This window comes from Enhydra lutris, unplaced genomic scaffold, assembly GCF_002288905.1.
Source record: "Enhydra lutris kenyoni isolate GAN:26980312 unplaced genomic scaffold, ASM228890v2 scaffoldscaffold9, whole genome shotgun sequence".
NCBI classification, from domain to species: domain Eukaryota; kingdom Metazoa; phylum Chordata; class Mammalia; order Carnivora; family Mustelidae; genus Enhydra; species Enhydra lutris.
In genome coordinates, this window is record NW_019154093.1 from 43,170,082 (window position 1) to 43,186,786 (window position 16,705).

At 36.8% G+C, this 16,705-nt stretch overlaps 1 protein-coding gene and 1 pseudogene across 1 annotated transcript in view; one reads left to right on the forward strand and one right to left on the reverse strand.

Moving 5' to 3' along the window:
- The window catches only part of LOC111143448 (mutS homolog 4), a 110,612-nt gene that overhangs the window by 83,331 nt on the left and 10,576 nt on the right, over positions 1 to 16,705 (forward strand). Inside the window, exons 12-17 of the mRNA XM_022497204.1 lie at positions 538 to 674; positions 1,668 to 1,771; positions 3,064 to 3,188; positions 4,930 to 5,130; positions 8,855 to 8,973; positions 10,341 to 10,469. Of these exons, the coding sequence (XP_022352912.1) occupies positions 538 to 674; positions 1,668 to 1,771; positions 3,064 to 3,188; positions 4,930 to 5,130; positions 8,855 to 8,973; positions 10,341 to 10,469 (815 nt within the window). The remainder of the gene's footprint in view (positions 1 to 537; positions 675 to 1,667; positions 1,772 to 3,063; positions 3,189 to 4,929; positions 5,131 to 8,854; positions 8,974 to 10,340; positions 10,470 to 16,705) is intronic.
- LOC111143449 lies at positions 13,400 to 15,554 on the reverse strand (annotated as a pseudogene).

A 16,705-nucleotide genomic window follows, 5' to 3' on the forward strand; every position in this document is an offset into this window, starting at 1 on the left:
GTGGAGTATTATGCCTCCATCAGAAAGGATGAATACCCAACTTTTGTATCAACATGGACGGGACTGGAAGAGATTATGCTGAGTGAAATAAGTCAAGCAGAGAGAGTCAATTATCATAATGGCTTCACTTACTTGTGGAGCATAAGGAGTAACACAGAGGACATTGAGAGAAGGAGAGGAGAAAGGAGTTGGGGGAAATTGGAGGGGGAGATGAAGCATGAGAGACTGTGGACTCTGAGAAACAAACTGAGGGTTTTGGAAGGGAGGGGGGTGGGCAGTTAGGTGAGCCTGGTGGTGGGTATTAAGGAGGGCACGTATTGCATGGAGCAGTGGGTGTGGTGCACAAACAATGAATACTGGAATGCTGAAAAAAAGAAAATAAAGTTAAAAATGTGAAAATAAAGAAAAAAATATTTACAGTTTAAAAGAGTAGCAAGACCTTCCTATTTACATATAAAAAAAACAAAAAAGTGATTTTTTAAAAACAGTAATGTTCTCATTAAAATTCTTTCTGTTTTTCTTGTTTCTGGTCATTAGGAATGATATCACAGCTTGCAGAAAAATATAGTCTTCCTTTAAGGACAAGTTTTAGCTCTGCTCGAGGATTTTTCATTCAGATGACTACCGACTATACAGCTCTACCCAATAATCGACTTCCTTCAGAATTTATTAAGGTTCATTTTAGAGTTTTGGTTTGGAAATTATTTTTTCTGAAATACATTTTACATTTTTTCAGACATTCTTTGAATTTTACATGCCAAATTTTTCAAATGTTCTGTATATTGCTTTCCTATTCCTGTCAATCTAACAGTTATACTAATGTAAGAGTTGAGTTAGAAACTTCTAATTTTCTTATTTTGGGGGGAAACACCAAACAGTGCATCCCACAGTTCTGGAAGCTTGGTATGTATAAAAAAAAGGAAATAAAAAAAGTCCAAAAGTTATTTTGATCAAAGGAATTTGGAAAATATTGTACCATCTCCTGTCTTAGGTAGTTCTCAATGCACATTTGCTTATTAAAGGTTTAAAAATCCTGGAATAAATCTGCTAACTTTTTAAAATCCAATATTACCATACCTTTGAACCAGGGAAATATTTTTTCTTAAATACATACTCACATCTTCATGATATACCAGTTTGGGAAAAATCTAACCCACTCTAATTTTGTTTTCTGTGCTCTCAGGGGGCACCTTCTGACAAAAACAAACCATTTAACTTTTAGGGTTTTTAAATACACACTGTATTAACAGGTAATGGGGGATAGAAAAAACAAAGAATTGGTTGAGATATGGTAATGGGATTAGAAATTGAGTGAGGTTTAGATATGGGGCAAGGCCTAAGATGGGTCAGAGATGGAGTGAAAATTACTGATATCTGTCATGCATATTACTGGGTAATAAGATGTACTGTCTGACATTTCTGCAGAGCTATTTTAAGACCTGTTCAAATAGTTGTGCCAAAATACTGTAGGTTAATTTTAAGTGCTTTAACTTTAGAAGTGTTCTTTTCTTTTTTGCAGACATTATTTGAGACTTTATTTGTGATGCTTTATCTCCAAAATTAATTAACCTAAATATCTATACTGTTTAAAATCTGTATGTTTTATTTTATAGGAGTGTATACACATCTTGATAGTTTTTAAATTTTGTTTATTAATTTCCTAGCAGATATCTAAAGTGAAAAGTTCTTATACCTTTACATCAGCAGACTTAATTAAAATGAATGAAAGATGTCAAGAATCTTTGAGAGAAATCTATCATATGACTTATATGTAAGCCCATTTGAAATTTTTGAATATTGGTTCAACTTAAAGCATTATAATAAATTTTCATTAATTGACTTTTTGTTTGATAGTAGAAAATTATAAAATTACAATTGTTAGCAAAGAAAGAACATTTCCTGGAAGAACAGTTAAAACTTTTAAAGTCTGTCATTGCGATTGGGATTGCTCAGCCTTACAGAAGATTCAGGGCAAATCAATTGCAAAAACAAAAACAATCATTATACTTAATACTTCCATAGTACGCATTCTACCATGATGTAGAATTTGGCACATGATGGGCTTATCTTGGGCTTCATTCAGTTATTCATTTCTTATGGTATGCAAGCCCTGAACTTCATTTATGTACGTATACATATATAAAATAACAATAGTGCCAGTCTTTTGCTGATCATGAAACAGTCTCAGTACAGCTGGAAATAAGAATAGATCATTCATGAGTGGGGTGAGGGAGGGCCTAGCAAAATAAAAAATGATCATTCATAATCAATGTGCTGAGATCATAAAGACAAATGTTGGACTTTCAAAACAATTTCAGGGCATAGACCACAGAGATTATGAGATCTAATAGGTTTGGGGAACATATTTCTCCTCGTAAGGGAAAAACCAAGACCTTGAGCTAGTATCAAGAGTCAGATGCTTAACCAGCTGAGCCACCAGGGCACCCCTTAAGTTTTTTTTTTTTTTTAAGTAATCTCTACACTCTTTTTCTTGAACTCATAACTGGACCAAGAGTCACATATTCTACCAAGAGAGCCAGCCAGGTGCTCCAAGGAAAACCTTTTATATTATGTCACAGTGTGACACCTCAGCTACATAAAAGCTTAAATAATTACGTTGTTAGGGTGTGCGTGTGTGTGTGTGTGTGTGTGTGTGTTATGAAAGAGAGAGAATATAGTAACTTTTCTGTTGAATTTAACATTTACAAAAAACACAAAATAATTAGCAGGTGGGGTCTGTTGAAGTATATTAAGGTGATGTTTGACCTATAAAATAATTTTATTAATGAAAATTAGTTTTATTAGTATTTAATAACAGCAGTCATTTCTAAAACATGATGTTAACATACCAGAAGATGCATTTTTGTTACAAATTCCTTGAACTCAAGGAAATTCAATTTCCTAATCTCTAAAATGAGGCAAAAGAACAATAGATTTACCTGTGGAATACAACTGAACTGTGAATGGTATTTTACCTTAGGCAATACATTTGATATTGTTTTACAATTATATTGTATGTCCCTCTTTAAAGTCAATACCTGACTTCCAAATGTATACTTTCAGGATAGTGTGCAAACTGCTTAGTGAGATTTATGAACATATTCATTGCTTATATAAACTATCTGATACTGTGTCAATGCTGGATATGCTACTATCATTTGCTCATGCCTGCACTCTTTCTGACTATGGTAAGTTACTTTCTTTGGAATAAATATGTTGTGTACTGAAATTTGTATTCCATCCAAGCAATTTTATATAACAATTATGAATGCTTTATTTTTTTACCTGAAATATAGTCTCTTGCCTATGGTCTTAGACTAAGACTTAAAGTAGAGGAAGTAAAATTACTCTTAAATTTTATTTTAAAAGTAAGAAAATTGCTTACTGAGAAATTGACAAGTGAGAAAGAAAATACTGCAAGAAACTTGAAAGTTTCCCCAAATAGGAAAGACTGAAAATCTTCCTCCTTGGTGGAAATAACAATGATGCAAACTGATAAAGTTCAAGTCTGATTACTCCTGAGAAGCAGTGTGACAGAAGCAGATGAGAGAAGTGAATCTCCAAGTGAACATTTTCTAAACTAGCTCTTTAGATGTGAGCATCTTAAGATCAGGGATTATATCATATATTTTTAATAGTTTTCTTAGCTATTAAGATATTTGATGTTGCTCCATTTTAATTTGAGAGGGATCATCCTGAAACTCCAGACTTATAAATAATAACTTCTGGTGTTAAAAATACTTTTAAAGTAGTTTAAAAATTATTTTCTAACCAACCTCTCTCTCTTATAATGAATGCTTTTGAGTTTATCCATGTGTTTCCTGTAGAAGCATATAGGATTTTTTTTTTTTTTTTAGAAGCATATAGGAATTTAGTGTTTCCTTGTCCCCATGTCCTGTCTTCCTCCCTTTACCTTGGAAGGTATTCATAGAAACCTGATCTTTATTTATTTCTATAAATTAATATATTTTGTATCTGTTTTGCCTATCATCTGGGTATTCTTTTTAGACAAAATTTCTGTAAGTTTCTGGACATAAAATTATATTTACATTTGGTTCTATCTTATATCCATACACCACTTGAAAAGCTAAGTATGCCAAATTTGAAAAAAAGTCTAAGATGGGAATTAAGTAAATGTGCAATTTTGTAGTACTGGTAATTAATTGTTATTTTAAAAGTATTATCAGGATGCCTGGGTGGTTCAGTTGTTAAGCGTCTGACTCTTGATTTCAGCTCAGACCATGATCCTATGGTCATAAGATTGAGTCCCATGTTGGGCTCCACAATCAGTGGGGAGTCTGCTTGAGATTCTCCTTCTGCCCACCCCCCGCCCTCACTTCACACTCTCTCTTTCTCTCAAAAAAAAAAAAAAAAAAAAAAAGTATTATCAGGGTGCCTGGGTGGCTCAGTCAGTTAAACGGCTGCCTTCAGCTCAGGTCATTCATCCCAGAGTCCTGGGATCAAGCCCCACATCGGGCTCCCTGCTTGGAAGGAAGCCTGCTTCTCCCTCTTCTGCTCCCCCTGCTTATGCCCACTCTTTCTTTCTTTCTTTCTTTCTTTCTTTCTTTCTTTCTCTCTCTCTATGTCAAATAAATAAATAAAATTTTAAAAAAAAAGGTATTATCAATGGCTAGTTGACTCTTTTTAATCTATATAAATCTGGAAATGTTACACAGACTATTTTGGAGCTCAGGACAATGACAAAGAACTAAATCCTAGGGTTCCCTGGAAGTGAATAAAAGTTGTGATGGTGATTAGAATGTGTCAGTTACAATCTAGAGGAATTTTGGTAGAGATTTAAGATAAAATAGTACCTTAATGCTTTGTCCCAAATTGACCATAGTAAAATCACACATACACACCACACAGACCATTAAACATAAATATATTAATCTTATGAAACCATTCTTTTTTTTTTTTTTTTTTTAGTTCGGCCAGAATTTACTGATACTTTAGCAATCAAACAGGGATGGCATCCCATTCTTGAAAAAATATCTGTGGAAAAACCTATCACCAACAATACTTATATTACAGAAGGAAGTAATTTTTTGATCATAACTGGACCTAATATGAGTGGGAAATCCACATATTTAAAACAGATTGCCCTTTGTCAGATTATGGCCCAGATTGGTAAGTTATGGCTTTACTTCATACTTAGCAATTCTGTTTCCCATTTAAAATGCTTTGTGCCGGGCACCTGGGTGGCTCAGTGGGTTAAGCCTCTGCCTTCGGCTCAGGTCATGATCTCAGGGTTCTGGGATCGAGTCCCACATCGGGCTCTCTGCTCCTCAGGGAGCCTGCTTCCTCCTCTCTCTCTCTGCCTGCCTCTCTGCCTACTTGTGATCTCTGTCTGTCAAATAAATAAATAAAATCTTTAAAAAAAAATAAAATGCTTTGTGCCTAATATTTTAGATCCAGGTGCCTTAATTAGTTTGGAGTAGGTTTTCTTACCTAAAAATATAATAGTGTCTATTATGTAGATCATAACTTTTACTATTTGGTAGATTAAGCTCCATCCAATTTGGATTGCATTGTACTAAAAATTTTATAGGATGTAACAGAAGTAAAAACTACCTTACTATAACTGTTAATGTTGTATCAGTTTTTACTAAACTGAATCATATCTTTATTTCTGATACAAAACCAAACTTTGTTGTGAGAAAAAGTAAAATAAGTAGAATAAGCTGCTGCCTTTAATAACTCATTTAAGATTTTTCCAAATTATAACATTGGGGAAAGAAACATCTTTTACTTAATTTAAGGGCTACCAGTAACTTGGGCACAGCACTTGATACACATTATGTGTGCATACGTACACATTGAATTAGCTGTCATTGGCACCACAATGTCATGTATTTCTTGGTGTAGGGGTATAACTTAGCTCTGAAAACAAGGTTTCCTTGAGAACTCTATGAATCAGAAATGAGATGATTTGTTCTAATGCAGTGGTTCTCAAACAGGGATGATTTTGGTTCCTCCCCCACTGCACTCTTGGCCCCCAAACTTGGCAATGTCTGGAGACATTTTTCGTTCTTAACGCTGAGGGAAGTATAGAGTCCAGAGATGTTGCTGAACATCCTACAATGCACAAGACATTACTCCTCCCCTCTGACATATGTAAGAAAGATTATCTAGCCCAGGTTGTTAGTAGTGTGGTGGTTGAGAAACCCTGACCTAATGTAATAAATTGTAAGTGGAATCCAACAATAATAATATTGGTGATACAGTGCAGATTTACCCTTACTACTGGGAAAGAAAATCAGAGGTGAATGGGTGAAGAGTAACTATTTTATTGGGTTTATAGTTGTATTGGAATGAAAAGGACATCTAATTTCCCTCCTCTTATAAAGAAACTGATTAATATGTGATAATAATCTTATTTCTATTTTAATAGTTATAAGGAGGTCTGTCCTTTAAAAAAAAAAACAAGCTATGCAATTGTTGGACATCTGTAATTGTTAGAGCATTCATTATACTGACTTGAAATCTGACCTTCTATAACTTCTACTCAATAGTCCTAATTTTTATCTTCTATGCATCACAGAATAACCTAAATCTCTTTTGATAATAGCCTCTCAAATATTCGGAGAAAATTATTCTACTTCTCTTGTCACTCATTTTAAACTTTTAAAATACCTAAAAGTATATACATTATCTCACATAATGTGATCATAAAGGAAACAGTAGAATTTGAAAGGCATGGAAATTAAGACCATAGGCTTTGGAGCTAGACCTTGTTTGTCTAGTTACTAGCTCTGTGACCTAAGGCAAATAACTTCCTTGGTGTTCTTATCTGTAAATGAAAATTATAATAGTACCCAATTCTAAGAATTGTTGTAAAGACAGTGAGATAAGGTGCTCTTTGGCTCAGGTCATGATCCCAGGATCCTGGGATCAAGCCCCCCATCAAGCTGCATCTTGCTCCCTGCTCAGTGGGAAGCCTGCTTCTCCCTCTCCTACTCCCCCTGCCTGTGTTCCTCTCTCGCTGTGTGTCTCTCTCTGTCAAATAAATAAATAAATGAAATCTTTTTAAAAAAATGATTAAGTGAGATAATTATATAAAATACTATGAATGTAGGGAAGGGTATAGGAAAGAAGGAGATTTTCCAGGCAGAGGTAAGAACATACTCTTTTTTTTAAAATAATTTTAAAAATTTTTTATAAACATATAATGTATTATTAGCCCCAGGGGTACAGGTCTGTGAATCGCCATGTTTACACACTTCACAACACTCACCATAGCACATACCCTCCCCAATGTCCATAACTCCACCACCCTCTCCTTACCCCGCCACCCTCAGTTTGTTTTGTGACATTTAGAGTCTGTAAGAACATATTCTAAAGCAAAAACAAACAAAGACAAACCAAAAAAACCCCAGTGTGATGTGCCCACAGAAGTACAAGAAGTCCAGATTCCTTTGTAGAGCAAACAGTGTCTGAAGCCAGAGACGTGGGCAAAAGCCAGATCATGAAGGGCCTTAGGTACTTCACTGAAGAGTTATAAACTTTATCCAAACATCTGTAGGGAGCTATTGAAATTTAAGTAAGAGAATCACATGATTGTATTTGCCTTTCACATAGATCATTCTGGCTGATATATTGTTAGAGGAGAGCCAGACCAGAAGCAAAATATCAGTGTGTGGGGGAGTGGGGGGGTGCTTCTGTAATAATTTTTAGATTTAAAAATGTCAGAGGGCCTTTTTGGTGGTGGTAAATACAAATGAACTAAAGAATAAGTACGAACATCTACCATATATGCTATATCCTCTCCTTGCTACTTTCACATTTATTTTCCCATTTAATCCTTCCAGAAATCCTGTGAGAAAGTTGTATTTAAGAGATCTGTTTGTGAGGTTACTATTGCTATTATTGTTACTTTTATTTTTGTTAACATTATCCTGACTTTTGCTTTCTTTTCCTGCTATTTCCTTAGATGTTGATGTTACTCTTCATCCTTATCTTGGTTTTAAATCCTGGAATAATCAGGGGTTTGTTTCCTTTATTCCCATTATTTCACCATTTTGTTCTCTATGATTGATAATTTTCCCATTCAACTCTTTGTATATTTTTATCTGTATGATTTTAGAATGCCTTTTATGTCCCATTCCATATAGAGATAGTTGTATTAATCAGATTGATTTGCTTTCAAAAGGTGAATATTTTAGATTATTTAGTATGATAACTTCTCAAGCAGAAAAATCCTCAGAGATGAAAACTCACCTTTTAAAAAAATTCAGTGTTTTGCTTTCATTCTAATTCTGAGTATTTCTACACATTTATTTTTTTTTATAATTTTTAAAAATTTTTTATAAACATATAATGTATTATTAGCCCCAGGGGTACAGGTCTGTGAATCGCCATGTTTACACACTTCACAGCACTCACCATAGCACATTTTCTACACATTTCTAATAGATATTTCCTAATACATCATTCTGTAACAGTTTTATCAACTTGAGCTTCATGAGCATTTCCTTCAAATTTTCCTATTTTGAGTTTTTTATCTAACCATATTATTTAACATTTTTGTGATGTTTATAGTAAATCTTTCTAACGTACTTGGATTTATAATGTCTTACTTGAACTTCCAGATAACTTTGTACAATAGTAAATTCAAGTATTTCCATTTATATGTGAGAAAGATGAGACTGGGAGATCTAATTACTGCCCAAGGATATATGATAAGTGACAGAGCTGGCGCCATGTTGTCTGACTGTATATCCAGTGATCTTTCCACTATTATTTATTAGCCTTAGCAAGGCTAATAAATAATCTAAATTGGTGAGAAGTACAAAATATTAGTACTTATATTTTATAAAAGCATTTCAGTTTACATTGACCTTTTATTTTACAGGATCATATGTTCCAGCAGAATATTCTTCCTTTAGAATTGCTGAACAGATTTTTACAAGAATCAGTACTGATGATGAAATTGAAACAAATTCATCAACATTCATGAAGGAAATGAAAGAGGTACCCAAACTAAACTTTTCCTTATGTAAAATACACGTTAAATTCCTCCACAAATGGTCAATTATTACGTAAGAAAGTATCCTTATATTAAAACATGCAAATGTGCTTATGTTCCTCTATAAGAGCCAGAGGGCAGTCAAAGACAGCTTCTAATTTCTTTCTTATGTGGAAATGGAAGAGATGGTTTTATTGAAAAATACAGTTTTAAGGAAAAAGCTAGTATTATTGAACAAAAAAACATGCTTTCATGTTTTTGTATGGGATATATAAAAGACTTTGAGAAAACAATGACCTGTTCAGGACCATTGCGCTGTATCTATTGTTCCTGTTAGGTTTGATTTTAAAATAATATATCACTGTGTTAGAATGCTTTTAAAAATCACCCTCTTGTGTGCCCCTTTAGAATCTTCACTTTGTATAACAAAGTATGTGTCATCACCTTTTTCTGATCTGAGCAAATATGAAATAGACTTGAAGGACTAAATGTATTGAATATAGCTCTTGGGCTGTCTTCAGTAGGTAGGAATTAATGGATCACTGTGGAGTTGGATAACTTTTTGTAAAAGGGCGAGAAGAGTTTTTATTTGTGCTACCATATGTGACTTTTACATAATTATTTAGTATGTATTGCAGATTTTGGCTCTCTGAGGTGTACTGGGGTAGCTGTGGGAGAATATAGCAATGTACTAGGTGCTCAAGGTATATTTTTAAATGATCCCAGATCTCAAGAAGCTTAGTCATATAGAAAGGTAAAAAGTCATGAAATTTACTATTGTGTGAGTACATAACGGGTGTAATTACAATTTTTTGAGAAAGAAGTTAATACTCTTCAGTGGCAAAGGAACATTTCTGTCAATTAAAGTCTTGGTCTTTGTTGAGTATGGATTTATATTTACTTGTTTAAATAGGAATCAATGGATTTGGATACTTTTTCCTCAATTTTTCTTTCTTTACTGGCTATTGAGATGTTAAAATAAACTTGAGAAATAGTTTTGAGTGTAATATGACAATTGATTAGTCATTTGTGGAGAAGAAAATGACAATCTTTGTGCATTATTTAAACATTTAATTCATTGCTTAATTTTATTACACTGTATCTAAAACATTAATATTTTAGATAATGGTTATTTACTCTTTGTTGTCTCATACACATGTGTCTATTACATACATATCAAGCTGTTCTATTGAAATTATTAGTCGTGAGATTTTTTAAAGAAAAGCAATGTGCTAGTTTCTACCTAGCTGGATAGCTTTATAAAAATAAGTTTCAGATGAAGTAATTAAGAGACTGGATTTTTCCTCATTTTTTAAGTTGGTAGTGACAGCTGTTTGGTTATAATGAATAATATTAAAATTATATTTTTCAGATAGCTTACATTCTACATAATGCTAATAACAAATCACTCATATTAATTGATGAACTTGGCAGAGGTACTAATACAGAAGAAGGTATTGGCATTTGTTATGCTGTCTGTGAATATCTGCTGAGCTTAAAGGTATTCTTCTCTGTTTCTTTTAACTGTATTGATTTTGAGCCCTTTTTAAAAAAAGATTTATTTATTTGAGAAAGAGAGAGCAAGAGAGAGCTCACACATCCCTGAGCAGGAGGAGGAGCAGAGGGAAAGGGAGAGGGAGAGAGAAATTTCCTGCAGACTCCCCACGGAGCACAGAATGTATATATGGGGCTTGATTTCACAACTGTGAGATCATGAGCTAAGTGGAAACCAAGAGTCTAGTGTTCAACTAACTGAGCTATGCAGGCGCCCCCTTCATGTATCCTTTATATATTTATCTTGATTGGATTTTATTGGCACCTAATAATAGTTCTTTCAACAATTTTAGGTAATAAAAGTATACCATAGTATTTATATTTTTGTTAGCTGCAGGAACAGCTAGTATGATAGCCATGTAGACAGCTAAAGTAGGAAATCAAGAAATACAAATAATATCAAGACTAGTCACTTGGCTTTAATTTAATCAAATTAAAAGGCAAAACATGAAAGCATTTCAATAATTGTCTCCATAGATAATAACATTGACTATGATGTTACAACATGAAGTGAAAAACTAGACATCTGAGGTCACTTTGTGGAAAATTATTTTACTTACCCACCTAAGATTCATTCCTTTAAAGAAAACAGGTTTTCACAAGTCAAGTAAAAGAGACTATGATTTTTGCTGTTTTATTAAGCTGATTTGTAAAATATCTTTTTAGATAATCTCTCAGAATATATGCAGGTGTGAAAAAACTTAAAATTTTTTTCCATATTTAAAGTACTTTGAAATAGGGCCCTGGGATTGAGCCCCACATTGGGCTGTCTGCTCAGCAGGGAGCCTGCTTCCCCACTCTCTCTCTGCCTGCCTCTCTCCCTACTTGTGATCTCTGTCAAATAAATAAATAAAATCTTAAAAAATAAAAAGTACCTTGAAATATCCCTAAGATGATCCTCTTTACCTTAAGTGAGAGTCTATAATGATTTATAAAGAATGAGAAAAATTTTATTTTTGTGATAGATATGTGATAAATCAAAAGTAATATTAAGAGATAACATTAGTCTTTGTAATAGTGAATCTATGTCAGTTGATCTGTGTCAGTTGATCAGAATTTCTCATAAAAATAAGATATATGAGGAAGTGGAGATGCAACATGGAGTGGTTAAGGGGGTAGGAGAAGAATAAATGAAACAAGATGGGATTGGGAGGGAGACAAACCATAAGTGACTCTTAATCTCACAAAACAAACTGAGGGTTGCTGGGGGGAAGGGGGTTAGGAGAGGGGGGGTGGGGTTATGGACATTGGGGAGGGTATGTGCTATGGTGAGTGCTATGAAGTGTGTAAACCTGGCGATTCACAGACCTGTACCCCTGGGGATAAAAATATATTATATGTTTATAAAAAATAAAAAATTTTAAAAAAAGATATATGTATTAAGTGTTAGGATTAAAATCTAATTAGTGGCTGTGATGGTTAATTTTGTATGTCAGCCTGACTGTACTACAGAGTACTGGACATTTTGTCAAGTAAGATTTTGGGTGTATCTATCAGGGTTTCTGAATGAGATTTGTATTTGAACTGGTAGACCCTCCCTAGAGTGAGTGGGTCCCATCCAGTCCGTTTTTTTGTATGTTTTTTGTTTGCTTTTTTTCATGGGCTTGGTAAATACCAGTTCTTTTTATTTCCTCTGTTCCATCCCAGCTCTAACATAAGGAGGGTTAAGAGTAGTTAATCCTATAAATCATCATTTAAATTAGAGTGCAAAGGAGACACTACAAAAGAAAATGTCCCAGGAGCAGAAACACAACATATGAGAACTGGGGTCTACACTTGGAAGAGAGAAGTCTATATCACAGCGGCAAAAGCTTAGTGCTCTGTTTTTGCATAACAGTTTAGTTTAAAAGGGGCGGTGGGTGTTGAGTTGGCAAAGGGATGGATAGAGTGAGCTAGAATGTCCATCATTGCATAGAACCACTCCTTTCCTTTGAGGTCTCCTTGGCACTATTCTCTGACAGCAGAGAAGCCAGAAACACATACGGTGAATGGCCTTCCTTGGAGAGCTGTGGGCTAGAACCTGCCAGGGAGGTTTGGAAAGTGAAGGGGCTATAATTCACTGTGTGCAGCCTAGCGCATACACAGACCTGGGGTGCAGGACAGCCTCAGAGGGGTTCCTGAGAGCTTCTGGCTGTGCTCCTGCCCCCTGAGAGAGATGTCAGGGGCTTTCCAGCTGTTCCAGACAATTGCAGTGGCCCATTGAGCTCTTGAGAATTGCAGATTTTGGCTCTCCGAGGTGTACTGGTATAGCTGCAACCCTGACCCTTGCTCCACCAGCTTTCCCTGCTCCTTTACAAAACCCTCCATACCCAGACACATGCCATGGCTCCTGTTTTCCTGGCTACAAACGGACCAGCAAACCTGCTGCCTGATACCACATCTGACCACCATACCTTCCAGGAGCTGTTCCTCTTCAGCTCTGTCCCATGGGATCTGGATCATCCAACCTTATTCTCAGCTCCAGGGATGAGGGCAGACTGACTCAAGCTTTTTCTCCGTGCCTCAGTGATGGCTCAGGAGTGGATGCCTACCCAGTCTGGCCAGTGAGTATAGGAGGAGGGTCCTGGCCACAGTGACAGTTTCCAAGAGATTTCTGGGTGACATCTGGGTAAAAAGTTCCCCCTCCTCTGGACACTGTGTCATGGTGGAGGGACCAAGATGCTGTGGCCACTTGGTTCCAGGAGGGCATGCAACGGGAGGTTCACACAAACTCAGGAACAGCAAATGAGAAGGCTATAGAGAAACAGAACTTGATCCTTAGTCAAACAGACCTTGGAATCCACCCTGCCATTGGATTTTCAATTTCCATGTTGGTAAAGCCTGTTCAGCCTGAGTTTTTTGATGTAGCCAAAAACGTTCTTGACTTATTAAGTATTTTCACAAGACACCTTTACTTGTGGATTTCTTGGCTAAATGTATTAACATTTATTTCTTCTCACTAAAGGTCAAATTTTCAACAAGGCTGTCCATGTAAGATTGATAGTTTTGTTCCATTTGTTCTGTTGGTTGGTGTAAGCCACCAGGTTCTCCATGTACTGTAAGAACAGCTTTAAGAACTTTAGATACTCTTAAGAATTTTTTCCATGAACCACATGAATGTTGCAATCAGCGATAAAATTGGGCAAAGCACAGGATACAGAAGCTTAATATTACTTCTTTTGCCTGGAACACAACCTTCTTTCTATCCACTGCTGATGTCTCAATTCTGTGGAGGCAGTAACTTGACTGAACATGGTGTGCCGTGTGTGCTGATGTTTCAAAGCATGATGAGCACTTCCAGAATGGTTCTAGAACTGAAAACAGTTAGGATGGTGGTGCCACAGAGTTCATAGATTACCTGGGCCACTTCTCAGCAGGAAGACTGTCCAAGTCACTAACAGCACAGTGATTCTCAGACATGTGGTAATGCAACTCGTACATGATTTTTGTATTTAAAGAGCTGTAGGCATTTGTTTCAGAATTCCTTCTAATCTGGCTGCTTCCCAGCTTCTTCAGGCAAAGGCAGGAGAGGCCAAATGCTTATGATGCTCTTCTCACAGCTTAGCACATTTTTTTTTTTAAGCTGAGAAACTGGATGGAAGGAAACACTCTAGCCTGCAAGACCTACTAATGATTTTATTACTGCTTTTTCCTTAAACCTTGATAATGGATCTTCATCAATGAAGATGAATGAATGAGTAAAAGCACAATGGAAGATGCAAGCAATTGATTTGCTGCTTCTTTTGGAAATTTGGATAAGTTGATTTCCCCATGGCTTAAATGACCTCTTCTATGGAGACTCTCCCAATGGTTCAGGAAATCCCAAAGAAATTCTGTTGCAGGAATTTGATTTTTACCATTATTCAAGTGTTTTGCCAGTATTTCCTCACAGGTGGTATAAAGAGCTGGCGACTCAGCAGTCAGAAGTCTTTGCGGACATTTGTTAATGGCAAAACTCTTCTAAGTCTTATCTCTACCTATGTCAATAACAGCATGGCACAGTTGGCAAAGCTGTGTAGCTTGAACTTGATTCATGTGACTAATGAGTATAGGAAAATGACTTTTAATATAACAGTGTATTTCTTCATCACTTCTTCTATTACTGAAAGTACCTCAGAAGTAGCAGCAGGGAAAACAGCCAAATCCTCCAGGTTTGTAAGAGCTAGGAAAGGTCAGTATGCCAGTGCAAGTTTAGTTTATTGCAGGTAACTCTTCAGCAGCTGACCCAATCCTTCTGTCAACAGTGTCATTACTGAACAGTAGTTTGGAGGGATTTCTTGAGGGGACACAAACCCATGCCACAAGATGTTATGTAGATTGAGTCCACGTGGAGATCCAATGAAGACTCGTAGTATATCTGCTATGTATTAGCAAGCTCCTCAGATGCAAGCAGATCTCTTAAAAGGGGGTTTCTTGGGGTACCTGTTTCGTTGAGCATCTGACTTGATTTTGGCTCAGGTCATGATCTTAAGGTCTGGGATAGAGCCCTGCATGGCCTCTACACTCAGGGCAGAGTCTGCTTGGAGCTCTCTCCCTCTCCCTCTGCCCCTACTTCCCCCCCAACACACACCCCGCTGCATGCCCTTTTTCTCTTTTTCTCTTTTTCTCTTAAAGGGGGGACATTCCTTCCTGTTCAGTAAAAATATATCACCCGAAGCCTGTTGTAGACATGCTGTCAGTTTCATTAAGCTAAAAGAAATAGCAGGAGATTCAAAGCTTTCCAAAGCATCAGATATTTCAGGAAATAACTCTATAAAGGCTGTCCACCTCAGCCATGGTGTATATTGAATTTCAAACTGCCCCTTGGTCAGAGATAACAAATATGAGTGGACAGCCTCACGCACGGTCCAGCAGCTTCACGCTTCCCCAGTAATCCAGACTCTGGGCTGATTCTGTGTAAACCACATAGTCTGTGATTGTCTTCTAACATACTTCACCTCTCTTACAGTGCCATTGATAATCACAGTTTTCTCTGACTTCAAACCTGAGTTTACAGATCGTATCATAGGACTGAGGGAGAAAGATGAGTGGTAATAGGATCCTCTGTTAGCATACTATATGTTTGGGAACTACAGCCTGGGACCTGGGAGGTAAGGGAACTGGCCCGTGGACAATCTGTGTGTAGGTACAGCACCAAGGAGAGGGAGGAGGGCAAGGGGTAAGTCTTTGGGGTCAGGATCAGGTGCCTTCTTTAGTTGCCCACTAGGGGGCTGGTAAGTCTACCTGCTTCTGCAGTGATGCAGTCATAGTGGATGCCTGGGAGTGGTGGCCTAGAGCCCGAATCAGGGCCTGCCTTCCAGCTCAGTGCCAGGGCCATCCTGCCAGAAGGGTGTGGCCAATGCCGCACCTCTTCCTGCCCTTACCGTACAGGGCCTGAACATACCAGGTGAGTGCTCACGTGTGCATAGGCACCCTGGCTCCCATCTGCTCTACCTGCATGACTTCTAGTTCCTCCCATCCAATCAGTTTTGCGTGGATCCCAGTTGAATACCTGAATAAAACAAAAAGGCTGACCTTCCTGGGAGTGAGAGGGTTACTTCCTATCTGACTTCCTTCAATCTAGAGTCATTTTTCCTGCCTTTAGAATAGAATTGAAACATCAGCTTTTTCTGGATCTTGAGCCTGCCAGCATTTGGACTGGAACTATACCATTTGCTCTCCAGTTCTCAGGTCTTAAAGACTCAGACTGGAATAATAGCATCAGCTCTCCTGGGTCTCCAGCTTGCTGATTGCAGATCTGGAGATTCTTAAGTCTCCATAATCATGTGAACCAATTCCTAATAGTTAATCTCTCTCACTTTCTCTCTCTCTCTACACACACACACACACACACACACACACACAGAGTATTCTATTTCTCTGGAGAAGACTGACTATTACAGATTTTGGTATTAAAAGTGGTTCTAGAGCAACAGAATTTTTTTAAATAATTTTTAAAATTTTTTAAATAAACATGTAATACATTATTAACCCGAGGGGTACAGGTCTGTGAATCGCCAGGTTTAAACACTTCACAGCACTCACCATAGCACATACCCTCCCCAATGTCCATAACCCAACCATCCTCTCCCTCCCCCCCTCCCCCCAGTAACCCTCAGTTTGTTTTGTGACATTAAGAGTCTCTTATGGTTTGTCTCCCTCCCGATCCTATCTTGTTTCATTTATTCTTTTCCTACCCTCTTAACCCCCCATGTTGCATCTCCA